This window comes from Cyrtonyx montezumae, unplaced genomic scaffold, assembly GCF_038088225.1.
Source record: "Cyrtonyx montezumae isolate F1298 unplaced genomic scaffold, pur_monq_1.0 scaffold_8, whole genome shotgun sequence".
Classification (NCBI taxonomy): domain Eukaryota; kingdom Metazoa; phylum Chordata; class Aves; order Galliformes; family Odontophoridae; genus Cyrtonyx; species Cyrtonyx montezumae.
Genome location: NW_027072089.1, coordinates 101,357,810 through 101,379,810, shown reverse-complemented (window position 1 = coordinate 101,379,810; position 22,001 = coordinate 101,357,810). Strand labels below are relative to the sequence as shown.

Sequence of the window (22,001 nt, the reverse complement as noted above, 5' to 3'; positions counted from 1 at the left end):
AAATGAAAAGGCTAATTCTAGAAGCATCAAGTAGAAAAGAAGTTCTAGGTCACTACAGAACAATGTAAATGAAACATAAAAAGATAAAATGTAATAATAAAAAGAAGTCAGGTCTCTTTTGCCTTCCAGGCTGATAAGACATTCTCAGAAAATACAATTTTTCTTGCACCTGCAATCACAGGATCTGAATTTTTCAGAAACAGAACTGATCAAGATAACCCATGTATTATTCACTGGGATGTGAATATATACATCTACTAAAGTAAAAACAATCTGAAAGTATTACGCAGGCCTTTCACACTACCTTGTACTGACTTCAAGAAGAAAACTAACAGAAAACTCTTTCCTATGTTACTAAGGGCTAAGGAGACCCATATCTCATGTTTAGATGCCACAGCAAGTGGACATTAATGAACTGTTGAGACCATCCCTTTGTACTAGTTCGAATTAAAACTATTCCAATAACAAGTCTTGGGATGATGGTTTTATCACCTTCTTAAAAATATCTGAAGTGGAGTCAAATATTAACAGATTAGTCAAAACATTCTGGAATGCTTGGACTCTGCATTCAAAATAACTCCTGCCTGCAACCCTGAAGAAATTATATGGAAGTCTTGTAGCACTAGAATGCAACAAGAAGCAAAAAAGTCTCTCCCACTCCAGAAAATCTATCAGTCACTGGTTCCAGTCACTGTTTCCACCTATATGGGATTTCAGTCACTGAAAACACTTCCTCAGCATGGTGAGTAAGCCAAGGTCCCTGTTCCAAGAAGCAGGTGACTTCAGGTGATTCAGTCATGTGCAAAACTGGCATGTTATGAAGCATTATTTTGCCTCTTAGGATAAAGAAAAGCTTTTAAAAAGACAGTGAATCTGAAATTACATCCACGCTGCAATGATTGCTTCACAGGTCTGGGAGTAACTGAATTGACTGGAACAGGTTCCAGGTGTATACCATTTTTCTGAAACTGGCCCTCTTACACAAAAGGTACATTCTTATACTGCATATTCATGATCTGAATCTTACTTAAAAAACCCAAGTAATTAAAAACATTCAACTGCAAACATTTCTATACTGTTTTGTCTCACTTGGTTAGCTCTTTAAATTCTTCATATTCCTGATTTGAACTCGCCAGTTCACTCTGAGTTTGTAGCAGGCGTGCTTTCAGCTTTTCAGTGGATGCCAGTGAGTTGCCCTCAGCTAACACGGTGGTAGAATATACGTGCTGACCTAAAGAGCAAAAACATTCCCTCTGAAATCACACTGTAGCTCAAATAACTTTTGCCCAAATGTAAGCTTTTGTAGACTTCTGAACATGGCAACAGTGATTGAACATATAGGTATCAGCTACAGCACACATGAAAATAATTCACAGCAGAATAATTAATATTACTAAAGCCCCCATAAGATATAAGGACAATGATTCCATGATTGGTATGCACAAGATTAAAACGAATCCAAATACCATACAGCTGTATTGGCAAAAGGGCCAACACAAAGTGAACTTCATCTGTTTTCCCCAAGTCTTCAAGTATCGCTTTGACAAAAGCAAATAAAACAAAACAAAATACATCAAGACACATTCCCAACACTACTTGGCACAAAACAGAAATGCAGTAAGTTTATTTAGCTCACTGTGGCATATTTTTACCTCCAGTATTTTTCTCTGTGTCTGAAGCTTGCAAAAAAGCCTTTTCTAGTTCTGCAATGGTCTGAGCATCAACTTCCTGGGCTTTTTTCACTGATTGTAGAGAACGAAGTCTTTTGTTCTCCTCTCTGAGGTGATGATTCTCCATGGCATACTTGGCAATTCGTGGGTGTTGTTCCATCTGCGATAAGCATTATTTATTCTTTTCTATGTACAACGATATACACATCTAGTTGTTGCTCTGTCATCTTTAGATTTTGAATTGTAATGGAAAGGGGGAAAAAAAGGTATACTCTAGAGTGGTTTAACATTCCCAAATGTTTACTATTACTTTTCTTACTCCCTTGAAATTTGACCTCAAAAAAGACAGGAGACTTATATTTTCTTTGTTTATTCTTTTACTGGTAACAAAACCAGCAGAAACTCCCTCCATATCCTTTTTTCAGCTTAAGTTCTGAGCTTTGCTTTCTTAACACCATCTCTGTTTGCTATAGTAATGCTTATAGAGTCCTTTATTGCCTGCCCTGATTTCTGTACTACTGTTTTTCCCCATTCTCTTTGGAGCTCAGTTACAAGACTCAGACTGATCCAAGCTAGTCTTCTCATACAATTGCTACTCCTTGCCCTAAGCTGAAGGGCTATTCTGATGCTTGGAATAAACTGTTCTTAAAAGGTCTACCTTCTCTCTTTAGTTTCTTTGTTCTCCAAAGTCGCCTCACAAACTACATCCGTGAATAATCTGAAGCCTCCTGTCCTCAGTCCTGAGGTATGTACTTTGCTATTTGTCTTCCTTAAACATCCATCCATCGCACAACTCCATCGTGTGAGCTATTCTCACAAAACAAAACTGTTCTAAAAAGCTAAAAATAAAAGAGACTTGCCTGTTCTCTGAGCATCTGCAATTCTTCTCTCAATTCACTGAGGAGATCTTCTTGCTCTTTTGGCAATAAACTTCCACCAGCTTCTCTGTGCAATCTCTCCAAGCGAGTAATATGGTCTTCACGGAATTTGACTATCATTTTGTTGGACTGAATAAATTTCTCCTTCTTGGCACACAAGTCTTCTAGTTGAGCAATTTTTTCTAGCAAATTCTTAGAAAGAACATACATAGATTAATGGAAAAGTGACAGTTAAACCAGATGAATTTAAGGTGTAAACATCACCCACACATGCAGGTACATAAATCGTACACAACTCAGTTCACGGTAATTTCTGGAAATATACAAACTATCATTCATTTGGAGCAGATCTGTTCAGAGCAACAGCTCATACCCCAAACTCAAACCCCACAGGGTATTTTCATTCAAAAAATATTTTTAAAAATAAAAAACTCCAAACAATTGATTTCAGTCTGCTGACTGGTCTTCCACATGACAGTATGTAGAATTAACTTAGGAATATCACTGCCTTCTTACCTTCTTCTCACCTTCTGATTTCTCCCAGAACAGCATTGCTTCAATAAATTTGTTAATGTAATTTATGTTCTTTCTCCCCTTTTCTGCAGCATCTGTAGGGTATGTCAAAGAACCAAATGCTAAGTTTATAAAAATATCAGTTAATCACATACACATAACATGACAGCAGCATTAAAAAAATATCTAAAAATTCGTTGAACAGCAGAGTTCCTCTACAAAGATCATGTTGATATGCAGTAAAGAAGTTTAGACTATAATTCTTAGCCATCTGCATGTGCTTATGGAGAACAGAACCAACAAACATAATTTTATAATTAACAGAATTATTCAAAAACTTTATAATTAACTTTACTAAATAATCAGTTTATTCAACTGAGTATATCTAATAAAATGTAAAAACTCTACAAAATGAGCTTGATAACAAATTACTGGCATTATTATTGTAGTTGGCACATATTAAAACTACACCAACTGCTTTATAAGGAAATTCAGAAAAGTAAACATGAATTATGTGAACAATTAGTAACTTAAACTGTAAGTAAAGTGTTCACACAAGGATCTAAATGGATTTTACTACTCACATCTAGAAACAGGTAACAGCTTTCCTTGCTTCTTCCAGGCAAACCTACTTATTTATAAATACTACCCCATACTCAATTAATAGACTACAATAATGCCATTATGTTCATAAAGTCTGTAGTAAGCAGATTCCATATTTTTGTGTGATCAAGTATTACAAGCATCACAACGTAGCTGTACAGGTTAAGTATGTCTTTTATATTTGCTATTTCATAAAAGCTCTCTTTAGTGCTTAAGTATTGTCACTTGCTTTCCCAAAGAATTCTGTCACAAATCTAACAACATTTTTGAGCTCTCCATCAGTATCCTGGGAATGACAGATTCGGTGCCCACATAATCACTGACTTTTTACATTTTAAATGGAGACATCATTTTTCCTTAGAAAAAGTCCATCACAGATGGTTCTTATTATGGAAGTGTATTATCTTTTTGAAACTGTATCTATTTCTTGTCAAGGTCAGAGAAGAGGCTGCTCTGGAGCAAAGCAAGAGTTACAAGACCAAATATTATTGTCTTGTAATCAAATATTATACGGGTAGCTTATTTCCACAAGGAGAAGCATTGCAGCTATAACCATCTAGTGGTAAACTACTAGAAAAAAACTATATATAGAGATAAAAAACGTTATCATCTTACAACAAAACTAGCCTTTTATTGAAAGTCAGACATTCTTATTAAGATGTTCCTGAAGGGGCAAAATGGAGGGAGAGGAGAAAAAGCCAGCCCTGAGATCAAAAAGAATGCAGATTCAATGGACATTACTAAAACCTTAGCGCTCCTGCAACCTAAATTTACTATCATATGTAAATTTTTGACTACTGGGAGTACTGGGCAACCTACCAATTATTTTAGGTATTATTTAAGGGAAACATAGCCCAGTACTCAAACTTTTTAGAGCAATGAAATACCACATTAAGAACTTCTGCAAAATATTGGATGTAAATAGAGGCAACATAGGATACAGACAATCTGTGTAGGCCGGTACCTATAAAACCAGTGCTGACAAACTTGATGAATTATACTAAGCTCCACCATACTCTTAGCTACAAAAGAAGCAAGTTTCCTCTCTATATGCAGATCTTACCTTGTGATACAGAAATATTATGCATAGATGGCACTGATGTAAGCTGAGCAAGTTGCTCCTTCAGCTTCTTGACTTCAGCTTGCAGCTGGCTCACATTTCCTTGTGTATCTTCGTTCACCACAGCCTTTTGTAAATATTTAAGAGAAAACCATGAGGTACAAATAGAAAGCTAACTACAATTCAGAGTTTAAAAGAAAACTGAAAGACTGCAAAACAATCAAACTATTTTTAGGTCTTTTAGGTCTTTCTTAAAGAATTCATGGCTAAACATTCAAGTTACTGAGCAGCCAATAAGCAACTTTTGCTAAAAATAATGACTAAGATATTTCAATATTTTCTGTAGTTTACCCTAGATAATTTTGAAAAACAAAGCTAAGCCGTACATGGTGAATAAAGTAGTTTCTAGAAAGATGTCAACATACTTTCACTCATGAAATATTACTTCTTGGATATTAGCATACAGAGAAACTAGATGCACTGAATACCACTGAACCTAAACTTGTCATGATGACAACTTTTAGTACAGATTTGCTTATGCTTTACATTTTCTAATGAAGTGCTCAGAGAAGAAGCAATGAACACAAACACTATCAGGAGCTATTGTCAAAAGTCTCCAGCAGTTGTTCTCAGCTCTTAATAAAAAGCAAACAAATCCTTTTCAAAAACAATTTGTAAAGAAAAGTTCAGGAAAAGCAAACTTAGTACTTTAAGATGTTATATTCATTTCAATTGTGAAATGAATATAAAATGAGTGACAGCACGAGAGTGTTTTAATGAAGTTATCCTGTTTGTAGATGTGTAATTTAAATGATAAAAAAGTGGTTTGATTCAACAATAAAGACATTGAGGATCTTGTTTACCTTGTTTTTAATCAACTTTGCTCGCTGAGCAAAATTAAGGGTTGACAGTGTTTCACCAAAACACCTGGATCCTGGGTGGACGTTTGCAATTATACATGTTTTTGCATTACCACCAAGGGAATCCTGTTTTAAAAAAGCAGCAACAACAGTTAGCTTTATTTGCAGGTTTGGAGCTACACCAGGAAGCCTAGTACTACAATGCAAAATTGTGTTACACTAAAAGGACATAAATCTTCAGAGGTTCTTGCACACAAACAAATTCTGGAAATCCTGTCAAACATTTCAACACTATTTCAGTGATATTTTGAGATGAGTCTTTCCCAGATTTTAAAACTCAAATTAAAAGGAAGAAAACATATGCTTCTTCATCAACACTTGAAAATGTGTAAAAAGAGAATGGAAGCATAAATGAATGTCTTATCTTGAGTTAACAGCAATGAAGCATCTCTTTAGATGAAATATATTTTTCAAGCTTTACTCCACGTGTCCAACACTAATATACATTTGTATGTACCTGCATCCAGCTTTCTAGAGTTGAATTTTAAAACAAACAAAACCCAAAATCATATAGGAAAAAAACATAAACAACCAAATACTGTTTCTACCTCAATTAGCATATAAAATCCAGAGGGTATACATTACCCGTAGCAGGAAAGTGAGCTTGGAATCCCGATAACAAATGTGCCTCTGTTTTCCATTACCCACATCAACAAGTGCTGTGATTACTTGGCCCAGGCAACTTAGTGATCGATTTATGTTACCTGCTTCCTAAAATAGAGAACAGAAGTGAGCAGATCTGGCGGATCGGACAGGGCAATACAACTGAAAGGGAAAAGTTGCCACAGACAGTACACAACTAACCTTCAATCTCAGTCCTTCTGTATGGGTGTCTTTTTGTCTCTCAGACCCTGCCAAGTCCACCAGGTTGAGAAGGGAAGACCGAATGTTAACAATATCATCGTTTTTCTCCATGGATTCCACTGTGATAGTGAAAACTGCATGTGATCTTGAGGATTCTCTGTTCATGGACGTTGATGCTACACGGCGGTTTCTCCAGCCCATAGTTAATACCTAATTAATAAACATGAAATCACATTAAATAAGTATTTCAGGCAGGACCTGGTATTTACACCAAGGCAAGATGAACAATAGTTAGCACACTTCAGTGCAAGAGTTTTCAAAAATGTCAAGGACAAGCACGTTTTTACCAATATTCTATATAAAATACTATATAAAAATATTTACAAGATATAAACCTATATAAGAGATAGAGATTGTACAAAAAGCAACAGGAAGGTATATTATACAAACAGATTATCAAGCTTAATAAAAAAATGAATTAAGATTTTCATTTCTTTCCTCTTCCAAGAGTGCCATTGCCATATGAGAGTATAACATATCCAATACTGGTACATGTTAGCAGTACACAAGGAAAAGAATATTTGAAGTTACGAAAGTACTGTGCATTTCACTCTTGGTGAAATCACCTTGACCATTTCTGAAACACACATGCTGCTTAATTAGCACAGGATGTATTTTTCTGTTGCAATTTCAGAGATGTAGAAGTAGTATTACAGAGAGATTCTCGTGATTGCAGTTCATACATTTTATATATTATAAAACCGTATGATTTCTTACATGTGTGAGATAATCAGGAAATGTTATCTAGACACAGATTTTCACCACTGCTTTGGAGAAGAGGTGGGGGAAGAGGGCACCACAGACACCATGCAAACAAGTGCTTAAATTAGAGAAATATTTATCAAATAGTCTGTTAATCAAAATTAACAGTTGAAGCATTAAAAAGTGGCAAAAATACCTGGTATGCTTCAGCAGCAGATGACAACACCTGTTCAACAGCACCATCAACAAAGACCCCCTTCTTGATGTGCTCTCTAAGAAAGAGTCCAGCTGAGGCAGAGTCTAGCAAGTCAAATATCTGCTCATTGTAGATTTCAATAAAAGAGCATTTGCAGAGAAAACTCTTTCCACTGCCAGCCTTCAAAACACAAAAAATTACACTGTAAATACACTAGGCTTTATTAAGCTTCTCACTGTACGGCAGTGATTTTATTTATATATATATGTAAAGCTGTAAGCTTGCTTATGTACGTTCAGAATATTATACATTTTTGACATTTCTTGATATTCACCATTCACCCAGAAACCTCAATGCATTCTTAGACTCAAAACAAGCATGCATGTGTATGAAGAACTAGACAAGTGCTTCTGATTAATAGATTTTAAGCAAGTCAGCCATAACCCCAGAAATTCTACTCCCCAGATTTCAAACAGGCCTTAGCTAACCTATGAGGTGAGACATACTTCACTACATTAGTAAGCATTAAATAAAAGTACCTTTTCTTTCTCACGTTCAATTAGAAAAAATAAGTATTCAAAGCTCCGTGGAATTACACCTCTCAGACTGTGAGTGAAATTATCAGAATCAGATGGTCCTAAAGAGATTTTTAAACAAAAAGTTTTAATTAGTATTACCCAAGTGAAATGTTGTTTTTCTCCAAGGTGCCACTATAGAGGACTTCACTAAGTTTTAATCAGTTTATGGCAAAACCACCGAAAAATTGCAACAATATCAACTCTCGTGATCCCAGACAATATTCCACATTTAGATTTAAATAAATTCTAAGTGAGCCCTGTGAAAGGTTATCTTCTGTCCAGAGGATTACCTAAAATTACCACTGCATGATGAACAAAATGCAATGGGTTTCATATACTGAGGGGGCCTTAAATTCCCAGTCAGGTAGGAGCCAGTTATTTTGAAAACCTCACTGTAATTTTAATATGAAAAACTGTTACATATTAAAATATTTTTCTACACATGTTGGATATATCAGACAAACAGGGAAAACAGCAGAACTACTCATTTTTGAGACAGCTTACTAAAAATGTTTGATTCTACTAGAAAGCTTTTCTCCCATTAAAAATAAAAATATACAACCTCAAAAAAACGGAGGAGAATACCTGTACTTCACTACCTATCTTGATACAAATAAAGAGTAACTGCACTGAGCTCCACACCATTTATTAGATACAAGGGAAAAAGTCTACAGCGAGGGTGGTGAGGCACTGGCACAGGTTGCCTAGTGATGTGGTTGATGCACCATCCCTGAAGACTTTCAGCGTGAGGCTGGACCATGCACTGGGCAACCAGATATTGCTGTGCATGTCCCCTTTCATAGCAGGGGAGTTGGACTAGATGGTCTCCAGAGGGCCCTTCCAACTCTAAGGATTCTATGATTCTTTAAACCTTGAAGCTATCTACAGAAAGAGAAAAATCTCAGTCATGCCCAGCATTTGAACCAAGCAGACATTTCAACTCCAGAAAAAAAACCAAAAAACATTAAGAAGCCACTTAATCACAACATCTATACAGAGTTCTATATGAAGATAAATGAAAGATAAAGCTGTCTAATGCACTTACCCATCATAGTAAAAGTTTTTCCTGATCCAGTCTGGCCACTAAAAAGAAAAGAAAGTAGTAGTAAGACAACAAAACATCATTCCAGCTCTGATTTTTTTTATTAATCGGTATCTTTCAAAGAAAACTGACTGTTTCAAATGTAAGAAATAGAAGATAAAAAAACAAACAGAGAGAAGATGAGAACAGAAGAGTGATTTTTGACCATGTTGGATAATTACCTTTTCACTGCCCCCTTTGCACCCCCCTTTTCTTTTGTATTTCTCTTGGAAAGGGAGTTGTGGAACTCAGCACTAAAATAAAGGCTTTCAAATAGATACATAAAAACCCAGAAGACTGAGTCAAAAAAATTAGCCTAATGTCACCCAGTAGCATACATAAACTAACAATCAGAAAAATCCTTTCAAGTCCTCTTGTTGACCATTGTTATTAATAATTCTAGAGAAGTTTCAGAGGGATTTCACTTCACTTTTCCATATTTATAAATAGTAACAAAGTAGATTTCAGTTTAGCAAAAGCTCTTCTAGGTTAAAAATAAACAAACAGTAACACCTCAATTAGATCAGTCCTACAAGTCAGTATTTTTAACAGGAGTGCCTACTCAGTTTTCAAAGTGAGAAAATATTTTCAGTTAATATGTTGATATTAATGCTACTAATCTATGTTTTTCCTCTGGAAACACTTTGAAAGCTGAAATGATTGTGTACCAGTTCACCCATCAGCAGCTAAGACTAACTAAAGAGTTGAGCTGGACAAATACCAAGTAAGAACAATTCTCATTCGATTTTATTACAAGCATATTGAAGTCAACTAGCTTTCTTTTTAACATGACTATAAAACTTGTAGTTTTAAGATACCATTGAAATGAGTTTACGATCCACATTATCGACTTTCAGTACTAAGACCATAACTTCTAAAACTAGATTTTAAAGAGAAACCAAGAAGTATACTCCAATAGTGCAAGAACATTCTCTACATTGTTCTGAACTAACAAAGCATTTTCAAAGCTTACTATAACATTAAGCAGACTCAAATTAAAACCAAGATTGGTCATTAACAAAGTCTCCTAAAATAGAGTAATTGCTATGAAATGCCATTAAATGACTTACTATGCAAAGATGGTTCCATTGTAGCCATTCATGCATGATTCAACAATACTTTTGGCCACACTTGAGAAAACTGACTCCTGGGGACAAAGGAAAGAAAAGGCATCTGGCTCCTGTGGTTTAAGTATCTCTTCTATCAGTCTTTTCTATGTGATAACTTTATATAACTTAGAAAATAATTGCATCCTTTGACATCAGACAGGTTACCTATCAGGTAACACTTGGAGACTTCTCAAAGCAAAAAAGTCATAAAACACTAAGTCTTTGTGGCATAGAACACTCTCTGCAAAAAAAAGTTATTCCTATGCAATAACTGAAAGAGTAAAACCCACCAGAATATGGTTTCAAAATTCTTATTATGTATAATATTAATTTTGGTATTATAATTTTCTTATGTGGTTTATAGGCTCATTTTTGATCTACAGATGCTATGACAATCACCAAAACAGGTTAGCTTTCCACATTTGCTGTGGTACAATGGCATGTTAGGCAAATCTGCACAACCACTAGCTTTCATTTTCACCTATTTCCTAGACATGCGAGAAAAGTCTAGCTGCAAATGACAGCTGATACTGTTTCATTTTCTTTTAGAGATGCTGTCATAATAAGAACCCATAATATATAAAGAACCTCACAACTTCTATGCATGAAGTTCTGCATGAAGATGGATGACAGGATGCTGCCATGAGCAGTTCATTTCTCTGCATAAAACAGATGATAGAAGGATGACACTGCTCATTTATTAGGATAAAGTTTAAGTCAGTACTATTAAAAAGATCTCGCTCTCACTCCTTACATAACCAATGCTTTATGAAACTGAGGAATTAATCACAATTTTGTAAGGATATTGTAGAAACAACTCAGATTACTTTTAGGTTTTCCCATTAAGATTATATTATAGGAAGGAAAGACTTCCTTAAGAGCCTGGAAATGGAAGCATGGTACTTCTGATGTTAAACAAAAATAATGTTCAGAACTTAAAAAATGCAATATAGTAAAGACTAAATTTGAGCATTTTCCTTCTGGTATTACCTTCTCCAAGGTCCTAAGACTATACAGACCAAGCAGTAAAATTTCTGAAAAATATCTGTTTAAAAGTAGATATAAAGGTCATTAAATGCCTAACACACAAATCACATCTTTAACATTGGCTATTGGCTACCATTCATTTTTGTGTGATTATCTCAACAGGATGTTATTTCCTGTTCATGCTATTACTGTAATGTTTACAAATAGAAGCTTTAATTCTAACACAAACTTCGATTAAACAAATTAATGGTGATTGTAAATACATACAAACTACCCAAAGTGGAATTTAGGGCAACATTTCTGAATTACATCCATATATTACCAAATAGAGCACAGCAAAAAAAATACAACCAAAGGAATTAGGCCATTAGAAAGGTTCAGTGCAGCAGTTGCCAAAATCTGGGCAAAACCTGCAGTACTGCTACAAAATTCTGTATGTTATTACCTGTGTCGTTTCCATATTTGCAACATAATCAAAAGTGAAGATCTTCGGCTCAGGCTTCGAATGCAGACGGATGGTGTTGGATGAAAGAACAGATAAACACAAGCCTTGATCTCCATCAGTTAACGCAGTTCCCTCTGAAGGGGGACGTACTCTCACGTAAACTTTGATAGCATCCCCTTCAACACTAAATGAATATTTATGCATTAGATTTCTTTGAAATAGATCTATCGGTTGTTTGTTAAAATTATACTGCAAGAATCAGATTAAGGACATGAACCCATACAAACCTATTTCCTGAAATTACAGACCACCTAGTACACGTGAATTTATTATAATACACAGATGTATTGAAGCTTACAGTGTGGCAGATTAAAAAATAAGTTGGTGGAATTCACTGTTTCTGCATATAAATACACCTCTAAAAGAACACATTTCACAGTGAATTTGAAGTACAAAGGGGAAGAAAGAGAGACCAGACAGGCCACTGTAGTTATAACAGGGTTTTAACAACTAAGGCTATAGTCTTCAAGCATCCTCTTTATTACCCGAACTTATAATAAGACTTTACAAATGTTACACATGATGCTATATTACAGCAAGAAATCCTGCATTTTCTTCACTTTTAATAGGAAGAGAAAGAATAATTGATTCTCAATCACTGACTCTGATCAAGAACAGTAGTTCCTAAATTTGAAAGCTCCCTGACCTATGTCACTGCATTTATCAGTGGACACAACAGTTTGCTCTTTATTGAACCGTTTATTCAACACTCAGCTTGAGTAAGTACAAGGGCTGCTGCAACAGTAATGTCTCCTACTTTATTATTTTGGCACACAACATCCAAGGCAGATGTTGGTGGTAGGGCAGATTGAACCTTCCCACCAATATCCCATTACATTTTGTTGCAGTGTAACAGAAGACAACAGTGGGACAGTCTAACAGAATGGCATCTGACATCCAAGTGCAGATGAAGCAAATGGGAGTCACTAAATTCCTCCATGCAGAAAAAACTGCCCTCATTGACACTGAGTGAGACAGTGGGTGGCGGGTTTCAGCAGTGACAATAGTGGGTCAGTATGGGAACTGTTGAATCATGGCCTGAACCACTGATTGATCACCTGAGGTGAGCACTGAGTCAGCTGCAGGAGCACAGGTGAAGGCGATGCATCTGTGTGACTGGAAGGGGTGGAGTCTGGCTTTACCTCTCCCAGACCCCATTTAAGGGCTGACCACCACTGGGAAAGGAGCTCTTGTTGGAGATCCCTCCCCTGTTGAGTCCTGGGTGAGCCTCTCCTTATTTACTGGTTGTCTGTGTACTATCTGGATAAGCCATACAAAAATATACCATCCACCTTCATTATTTTGTGTGGGTACTGTTCATTTGGGTTATTCACCCTACACCTCCATTGCTGCAGACTTTTACAAGTGCAGTATGCAGGCTCTTATTTGTTGCTGGTGAAAACGCACAGCTAAAGATGGTGACTGTGTTGAAAACTAGCATTTTGTAGCTGTATCTGTAGCTACATCAAATAGTTATTTTGGTCTTTATACAAATTGTAGTTTCCATGGAAATAAATAAGAGGCATTACTTTCAGAGCAACCTGTGTAACTGTGTATGACATTAATGCTTTATGAAGTTGTAGCATAAATATCAATAATATCTATACCAGCAGAAATCTTATAGAATTAAATTTCCACATGAAATGACAGCAAGCTTGGACTTACTCTGTTATTTCATATAAGTCAGTTATAGCAAGATGGTATTATAATTGGCATTGCTTTTTTACTTTTGCTAATACAAGAGAAAGGAAGAGGGTAATGTTAAAAGTAGACTCACGTGGGTGAAATGTGAGATGGGAGAACAACAGAAGAAAAGGATAAAGGAGGAAGAAGCAACAGCTGAGAAAGGGAAGCTCTCTCACTGGATTTGAGACTAACTTACTAAATACTTTGTCAGTACGTAATGTTTTGAGTTGGGGTATAAATTGTATATTTGGAGGGGGTCTTTTCGTGTTTTTCTTTTAGCTTGGGACCCCTTCATAGAAGCTTGGCAACTCCCTTGTCTTATTCTAGAGCCAGCTGTAGGGTCAGGGCACAACTGATAATTCATTGTGTGACAACATTCTAAGAGGAATCCAATGCCTCAGAACAATGCTTTGATGAGGAGGTTTTATTTTTAAATCACAAAGGAAGTTGAGAGAGAGAAGCTGTCGTGTGTGTGGGGGGGAACACTGTGAAAAACTTAACGTTACTTTCTACAGTTACACTATTTGCACAAGTATTCGCGTGCAGGAAGTGGCCAGTACTACTTTACCTAGATGAGTTCAGCAAAGGCACTGAAGAGTCACGTAAATCTACAAATCAAAAGGGAAAAAAATTATACAAAAGGTAATCAAGATATAAGTGCTGTTTAAGAACAACATCAAGAACCACGCTTAAATAGAGAACGTTTTAAGTAGTACTGAGGAAGATAAGACTTATAAGCGCCCGTTTCACAGATAAAACGGAACCGCACAAAAAGTGTGAGGTACTAACTTCGCAACACCTGTACGATCCGGTGCCTTTATTTTCGGTTTTTTTTTTTTAAACACCCGACTAAAGGCTTCCGCTCCCATAGGGCAGTCCCTTCCCACCTCAGCGCGGCGGCCCCAGCCCACACAGAGACCCCGCGTAGCGACAACGGTCCTAAAGCACTCCCCAGCCGCTTCCAGATGCACAGCCCGACCACCTCCTTGTCCTGCTCACCTCTCGTACCGGGAGCCATGATCCGCGCCGGCCCTAGGGCCACCCCCCAGCCGCCCGCAGCTCCTCTAAAATGGCGGTATGTTTGAATTTGGCGCTAAGAGGCGCAGCCCCGCCTCCTGCTCGAGGCCATGAAGGGCGCGGACATTTCGTTGAACGATTTCTTCTCTTATTGGCTGGAAGCATACGTGCCCTCGTCACGTGATGGAGACGGCCGCAGCAGGGCGGAAGTGGGAAGCGCGCAGGCTGTCCCGTTCGGGCCGCCGTCCTCCGCCACCGGAAGTGGGCGGCCGGCCGCTAGTGGCCGGGCCGGAGGCGGTGGCCATGAGCAAAAGGAACCAGGTCTCCTACGTGCGGCCGGCCGAGCCCGCCTTCCTCAGCCGCTTTAAGCGGCAGGTCGGGTATCGGGAGGGGCCCACGGTGGAAACCAAGGTAACGGCCTCCCTAAGGAGCGGGCCCCCCCCACCTTGCTCGTCAGCGTGGCCCTCCGCGGCCCCGTGTGCCGAGGCCCTGTTTCCCTTCGCCTCGCCGGGTTGGGAAGGGGACGGCGCCCGCTGGGAGGCGGGGGATGAGCCTGCAGGGCGGGGGTGCTGGTGGCTGCCCGCTTACTATGGGCTGGAGCTGCCTTGGGGACTTGTTCTTCTGCCAGGGATGAAAACGTATTAAAGAAGTGCTGTCCTATCTCGTTGTTGTCGGGAATTACAGCCCTGCTGCTCCTTCGCAGAGCAGTTGGTTTCACCTCAGCGTCAAAGCGCTTGTGGGGGGATGGGGAAACGCCCTATGTTTTAAGTGTTTGAATAGAGTCCAGGCTAGAGAAAAGAAATGTTTTGAGAGTATAATAAAGAAGTTATATAGGCAGAGGGTGAAAATGGTCTTGATGCCAGATCAGCTGACACAAGTGCTAGAACAGGGCCCATAGGGCCTGCATGTGCTTTATGTTTTTTTCCTGTGGGATCCTGCTTCTCGGTGACGGTTGGAGTGTTGTCCAAACAGGTGTGATGAGTCCTGTGGGTCCCTTTTAGTTGCCAAGTATGAACAAATCATAAAGAAAAAATTCTGTTTGTCTTTCCTGTACTGGGAGTATACTGTGGGCTGCAGTAATGCAGATTTTTGCTGAATGATATGACAGTGGATATGTGTCATTCTGCTGAAGCACATTGGGAGAGCCTGGCAGTCAGGCCTTTGCCAAGTTTCCTCACCAACACTGCTGCAGAAGTGAAACTGAAGACTACTGCCCACTGTTGTGTCAATTGATCAGAATTGCTTTTGTTTCTTACCTAGAGAGAACAGCTTCCACTTGCGGATAGTGATTCTGAGAATGGCAGTGACAATGAAGATGAGCAGCCTCAAGTGGTAACGCTGAAAAAAGGGGACTTGACTGCTGAAGAAGCAATGAAAATTAAACAGCAAATCAAAGAGGCCTTAAAGTCAAGTGAACAAGGTGAATTTCAAACTAGTATTTTCTTGCTCCATATAGCCAAAGTGAGACAAGTATAAAAGGCAGCTTGATGTTCCTTGCTTGTTTTCTATCATTCAATACCTTTGATTCCCAATCTGAAATAATGTCCAAAATACCTGTTTTTGTACTGTTGGGGTTACATTTTTCTTGATGGTGCATCACTCTACATCTAAAACACCACCTTAATTTATTATTAATAATAATTGAGAGTGGAGAAATGGAGTGTCATTAACCTGCTATATCTTCTTGACATCACCTGTGATAACTTCTAAACTCATCGTTAATTAACCATGTTTGACACTGGGGTTGGATGTTTTAGAGGTCATCTTATAAGTCTGTAAAATAATACGTATGTAGGAGGAAGCTCAGGTTAGTGCTTCAGATGAGAGAACAACTTGGTTTGTAAGTTCAGTTCCCTGATATGTTAACTGACTGCTCCACATAATTACTTTCTTGAAATCATCCTCAGTACACATGGTGATATGCACAGCTAGTAATCAGGACACATGAGGAACAAGTAGGAGTGCTATGGTGTGACTTGAGATGTGAAAGAAAGGAGATGAACAGGTTTTCAAGAATACAAGGAGTGAGATGAAATGAAAGGAAACTGGGACCTTCAGAGCAGGTTTGGAATCTAGAACCAAACTGCAGTCAACCAGACTTCATTATTTTTTTCTGTTCCTAACCCCACGTTATGTATTTATGTATAATTTACCATTATATATATATATGAATGTAGAAAAAAAATTCAACAACCCTCCATGTTATTTTGCTTTGGAAGTATAGACTGTTCCACTGAAAACAAAAAATACCTAGATAAACAGTTTTGCATTTGCATTGTTTAAAAGATAGTAAAGCAAGAAGTCTGGTCTTTGTTTCATTGCTTACCCCTTCTGGAAATAATAAACTATGTAGAACCTGGGGAGAGAGGGACAATATGTTCAATAACTGATGCAAGAAAATTCATACTGTCTGCAGCTAGTATGGGAAAGCTGTTGTCCCTGTGGGGGGATGGCAGACCAGTGAGAAGACTGAAATGCAGCATTTCTACTCAAAATTAAGGCTTTGTCTCTCGATGGGAAATTGATTTCATTGTATTGTTCAGTCTCTTTGGAAAATCTATTTACAGCTTTACATTCTTAATCGGGTGAGCGGAAAAAACTCTTCCTAATTCTATTATGGAAGTGTACTTGGTGTTGCAGTTTGTGTAGCTGTTGCATGATTTCTTTTCAAAAGTTGTATTGTCATTCTAGTACTGCTCGAAATTTCAACCTACTGGAAAGAAATGGCATTCTTTCAGAGTGTTGGTTACTTTTTCATGTAAGCAAGTTGATTTTTGAACGGTCACAGTAGGAGGAAAAATGATTCCATAAAGGTAGGCACAAAGAAGCAGTTGTCCATGAGAATCTATTGAGGTGGAGCCCATGCTGTGAAAGAGAGTTCAAAAGCAGCTGATGCACTAAGATAAATACACAGTATGAAAACAGAAGTGTATCTGAACAGAGACTGAACTTCTGTGGTGGAAAAAGGCATTCCTAAGACATAAATATAAATGCATGTAGTGAGGATAGTATTGTTGAGTCCCTGCAGGACTTTAGGACCTCTGCTTTTGCTTCTTCATTCACCGAAAGATAACATGCACCTGAGGGGAAAAAGATCTGCAGTAGTAGGAAGCAGGACTAGAATGCTATACTGTGGGTAGTGCTGCCCTCTGTTCTGCATTATGGTGTTACTATTGCTCGTCTGCCTTTGCTGTTACTCTGAGGTCTTGGCCTGCTTTTGCTTTTTGTTCTTATGGGAATACACAGGGTAAATGTTCTATGCTATACAGAAGACAGAGTGTGAAATTATCAGTGAAAATCTGGTGCTGCAGCTTTCTGAAGGCTTCTACAAGTCTTTGTCCATCTTTGCCATGTCAATCAAGAGATTTAATTGTAGGGGTTTTATTTCAGATTTATAGTCAGAGGCAGGTATTTAGGCAGCTTGTTGCTTCCAATTCAATATAGAAAATTTTGAATAACATGTTAGCTTCTTTTATTTTTTTGATAATTGTCACTCGTATAAATTGGATGTTTAATGAATGCTTGACATTGTATGATTCAATTGAATTTCTTATGTCTGTTATCGCAGCGTAGAAAGTGGAATGAATGTAACAGGTACGGCACCATAATGTATGGCCCCAAATGGGATCATCAGGGAAATTATGCAAAGTCTGAAGGAGCAGCAGGGAAACAGATTTCAGAACTGATAGTCTTTCCTCCCACCACGTTGACATCAGTGCTGAAGTGCTTTGGTAGATCATAAGTAATATACTGCTGACTATCCATTGTGAATAAAAACTGTCAGTTTTTCAAAGAACTGCGAGTACTTTGTTTTGAGGTTTTGCCCTCTCCTCTTTTATGTATCTGTAGGGATTGTCTTCATTTGAAAGTTCTTATATTCAGGCTTTGGCTTGGGATGTTATTCTTGGAGGTTTTGTTTTTCATTTACATCCTTTCTGCTTCATTTTGTTCTGTAACCAGGTTGACATGGATTTGTTTTTTTTTTTTTTTTTTTTTAATCTCAGACACCAGCAGTTCCTCTGGCTTGTGCTTTCTTTAAAAGATGAGTGAAACTTTTGCATTAATTTGGCAAAAACAAGAAGTTTATTAATGTCCTAGCTACACTAAGCTGCCTCCTGAGATAGAACACAGTTTTTTGGTTAAGACTTTTCCACCTCATACAGCAAAAGTTAGCTCTTCCATATTGAAATATTTTATCAGGGGAGGGCTAGCTTAGAGGCTTATAAGGAAGTCATCTATTTAACAGCAGTCATTTTGTTTAAAATTTTTGTGCAGCATTTTATAAATGGTTACTAGCAGTTCATAGATAAATAACAGTGATCTTATGAGAAATTAAGTTTGCACAAAAGATGGTAATTACTGCAAGATACTTTCTCCCCGCATTCATTATAGTGTCCAGGATTAATTTTTGTACAGCTTTTTCAGTTAATCTGGTCTCTGGAATGCTCTGCAGATGACCAAATTTGGTAGGCATCCTTACTCTCCTGATATTGTATTCTACACGTTGGGGCTGGGGGAGGAAAAGACAGATAAGAGGCAAAGAAATTATAGCCAATGCTGTCTTGAGTATCAGACACTTCAGCTTACAAAGCTGTTATATTACATTTAGGTTCATGCTGCTGTTCACCATGTGAACAGGAGGAATCTAAATCAGAGTTAATTTTACAGTTCTTAAGAACATTCTCGATGTTTTATTGTTTGCTCATAAATGTATGAGATTGAATACCTGAGGAAGATTGGTCGTCTTATCTTTGTGACACTCATATATAGAGTTCCTGTAGTAAAAGCTTCCAAAGGCGTGCATAGAGGAGGGTGGCCAGGAAGCACTAGGAGGAACACTGGATGTTGCTGAACCTGAACTTACAAGCATAGGAATGTGAAGAAATTTACTAGGTTACCATAAATTTTTTCCAACCAGTGTCCTTGAACATACGTGTATCTTGAAATATTGTTTGTACTGCTCTTCCTGTCCTTGCAATTTATTGGCATTTGTTTCCTCCTAAAGGCTAATAAGCCCATGTGGGCAGAAGCTGACTGCTGAAAAGCTGTGCTGTTAACTATGCGAATGACTACTAAATAAAAAATAAACAGAAGAGCAGTGGTTCTTTGTCAGATACTCAATTCTACTCCTCTTGTAAGACATAAGTTGTAATTAATAGGAGATGAAAAGTTTTGTGAATTTGTGGCTTCATACATTGATTTCGGCTTCATGTCTGAAAATGGCTTTCTTAGTCAACTAGCATAAAGGTTTGTGATAGATGTAAAAGCAGCAGTGACTTTGCATGGTCACAACTGACCTACTACTGATGGTTTTCTGCCTCTCTTCTTAAGAGAAATAGATTTTATTGTCTCTCCTGTTGTGCTTTTACATTGCTTGTCAGTAAAAACTTTCTGTGTTTCGGTGTATTTATCAGAAATCCTGCTGTCTGTAATACTGTTACAGTTTTCTATGAGGGCTGTTTTAAAAACTACCTACGTGGAGTTTACTTCTTTAACCTCTTCTTTGCATTGCTTAACGCGTTTCTGAGGGTCATCAATATAAACAAAAAAGACAGCTGACATGTTGTGACAGTCTAGTAAAATCAGAAGGGATGAAGTTTTTTTTACCAGCTGAAAAAGATAATCCTAACAAGTCAACACATTTCTTGAGCTGTTCCCTCCAAGTCTTTCAAAATAGTTCTCCTTCTAACAATTTGCTTAGGTAAGCCTGCACTTGCCGTGTTTTGTCATCTGATTGATTCTTTGTCAAGCACTGCTGACACATCACAGCTCTCTGAAGTTGTCCTGGGCTTCCTGCTGAAAGGAATGTCCTTGAGCACATACTGAAATTTTAACATTGTTTTACCAGGCCAAGTGTTAAAATAGAGGCAGTTATGTGAAAAAAAATAATATTTTGAGTCTTGATTTTTAAGCCCAGCTTCCAAGAAAAGTGATACATGGTGATAAACTGATAGGTGTAGTATGTTTCCAGAGATACAAATTCTGGGAGAGAAGAATGACTCTTAAACCTATAAGACATGTACAGCATGTAAACACCTAGTTTTCCAGTGGATCCATTTTTCCAGATTTCAGTGGATCCATTGACAAAAAAGCTTACTGTATGCATATTTCTATTGGTTATTATGTGTGAGTGTAATGCTTTTTTAATGTGCCAGTTCTGAAATATTTACAAAAAACCTAGTTAGCTGTTTTCTGCGTAGTAGTGGTCTTTCACAAACTACTGGAGATGTGTGCATAATGTAGAAGTCATTGATTGAACTGGTGCTGAGGTTTTTAAGATAGGTTTCTTCTTAAAAAGGGTCTTCAAAATGTAAAGGATCTGGTTTTAAATTACTTGCTGTATTACACACAGAGAAGAAACAGTTACTTCTTGTCAAGGCATACCATATTAGAGTAAAAGAAAAGCTCTGTCCCTTATATGTGCAATGTTGTTTGTTAAAGAGCTACCGTAATTTTGAAACAAGTTCATTGCCATGGATTTTACAAACAGTGAAGTGGAATTGGAGGATCATATAAAGTTATCCTCTCTGTTTTGGTAAGTGGATGAGGCTGGTTTGTGTGAGAAAGCTTTACTGCACACAGTCATTGCAGTTAAAGCTCTGGTTAGTGGGAAACTCTTTCTTAGTAGGAACAGAAGAACTGTCTTCAGGGGTTGGTTGCCATGGAACAGATCTGTGTGCCTGGAGGGCATTCATCGATGGAGACTGTGTAGTCAAAAAAAAAATCTCCACATGTTCATGTTTATTTTATTCTTTCAGAGGTTTCACTAGTCTTGGTTCTGAGGGAAAAGACAATAGTGAAGATCTGTATGTTTGTGTGAAGTTGAGTTCTCATTTTATTCCATTTCTTATAGATGGTGAACCAGAGTCTGCTGATGGAAAAATTATGTTCAGGAAGCCAGCCAAACGTTCATCAGAGAAGGTTTTGGACTTCAATGTAAGTTCAAGTAAGAAGATGAAAAACACAAAGAAAACTGACAGAGAAGCAGCTACTTCTCAGAGTACAGCTAAGCAAGTGAAAAACAGCAGTCTTCTCTCATTTGATGATGAGGAAAATGATGATTAGGAGCTCGGTGTGTTCAGTTATCTTTCCTGGGATTAGAGTAAGAATGAGGATTTTCTTAGAAGTTTAAACTTGTTATCTGAATCTTTTCTTACTCTGTTGTCATTCAAATAGAGAGACATAGCACGAGCAAAACTAAGCTCAGACTTTTCAGTTCAGGTCGAACTATATGAATAGTATCTCACATCTTTATTTTTAAAAGAGAATTTAAACAAATGTGTCAAAGCTATATGAGATGAGTAGCATCTCAAGTACAGAGCTAGATGAGCAGCAAAATATACCTGTACATATCCAGCTTAAATGTGTTTTCAGTCAATACATTTTAAAATGTCCTCCATTTATGTTTTCAAAATATGAATTATATTTTCTCTCTATCAGTTGGGCTTAGTTGAGAGTTGAGTTCTTTTGTACTTATTATTGTCTTACCATTTAAAAGAGAGAGACTTCTTTGCTATAGAACAGAAATTGATGTATTTTGTCTCATATCTTAACAAAAGCTTGCACTAAGTTTTGCATGTGTGGTTTGTCAGATAAGTTCTTTGTGAGCTCTGTAGCAGTAAGTGAGCATGT

General features: G+C 37.6%; 2 protein-coding genes across 3 annotated transcripts in view; one reads left to right on the top strand and one right to left on the bottom strand.

Annotated features, from left to right (window-relative positions):
* The window catches only part of KIF15 (kinesin family member 15), a 32,743-nt gene extending 18,322 nt beyond the window's left edge, over positions 1–14,421 (bottom strand). For both annotated transcript variants that reach the window (XM_065751808.1, XM_065751809.1), the window contains exons 1-15: positions 14,352–14,421; positions 13,921–13,960; positions 11,607–11,790; positions 10,136–10,212; positions 9,030–9,067; positions 7,946–8,043; positions 7,407–7,586; positions 6,449–6,658; positions 6,230–6,355; positions 5,588–5,710; positions 4,728–4,851; positions 3,065–3,156; positions 2,531–2,740; positions 1,653–1,830; positions 1,090–1,231 (exon numbers count right to left, since the gene is read on the bottom strand). In XM_065751808.1, the coding sequence (XP_065607880.1) occupies positions 1,090–1,231; positions 1,653–1,830; positions 2,531–2,740; positions 3,065–3,156; positions 4,728–4,851; positions 5,588–5,710; positions 6,230–6,355; positions 6,449–6,658; positions 7,407–7,586; positions 7,946–8,043; positions 9,030–9,067; positions 10,136–10,212; positions 11,607–11,790; positions 13,921–13,960; positions 14,352–14,370 (1,841 nt within the window). In that variant the 5' untranslated portion in view covers positions 14,371–14,421. The remainder of the gene's footprint in view (positions 1–1,089; positions 1,232–1,652; positions 1,831–2,530; positions 2,741–3,064; positions 3,157–4,727; positions 4,852–5,587; positions 5,711–6,229; positions 6,356–6,448; positions 6,659–7,406; positions 7,587–7,945; positions 8,044–9,029; positions 9,068–10,135; positions 10,213–11,606; positions 11,791–13,920; positions 13,961–14,351) is intronic.
* Positions 14,422–14,637: 216 nt separating this feature from the next.
* Positions 14,638–21,691, top strand: KIAA1143 (KIAA1143 ortholog). The gene is made up of 3 exons (XM_065753719.1): positions 14,638–14,780; positions 15,630–15,789; positions 21,223–21,691. The coding sequence occupies exons 1-3, from the start codon at positions 14,673–14,675 to the stop codon at positions 21,432–21,434; spliced, it is 480 nt and encodes a 159-aa protein (XP_065609791.1). The 5' UTR covers positions 14,638–14,672; the 3' UTR covers positions 21,435–21,691.
* Positions 21,692–22,001: the final 310 nt, after the last annotated feature.

Excerpts from the sequence above, each read along its gene's own strand:
- KIAA1143 (XM_065753719.1), top strand. The coding sequence starts at position 14,673 with ATGAGCAAAAGGAACCAGGTCTCCTACGTGCGGCCGGCCGAGCCCGCC. Across the intron at positions 14,781-15,629 it reads GGCCCACGGTGGAAACCAAG|AGAGAACAGCTTCCACTTGC; the intron begins GTAACGGCCTCC and ends TTTCTTACCTAG. Across the intron at positions 15,790-21,222 it reads CTTAAAGTCAAGTGAACAAG|ATGGTGAACCAGAGTCTGCT; the intron begins GTGAATTTCAAA and ends CATTTCTTATAG.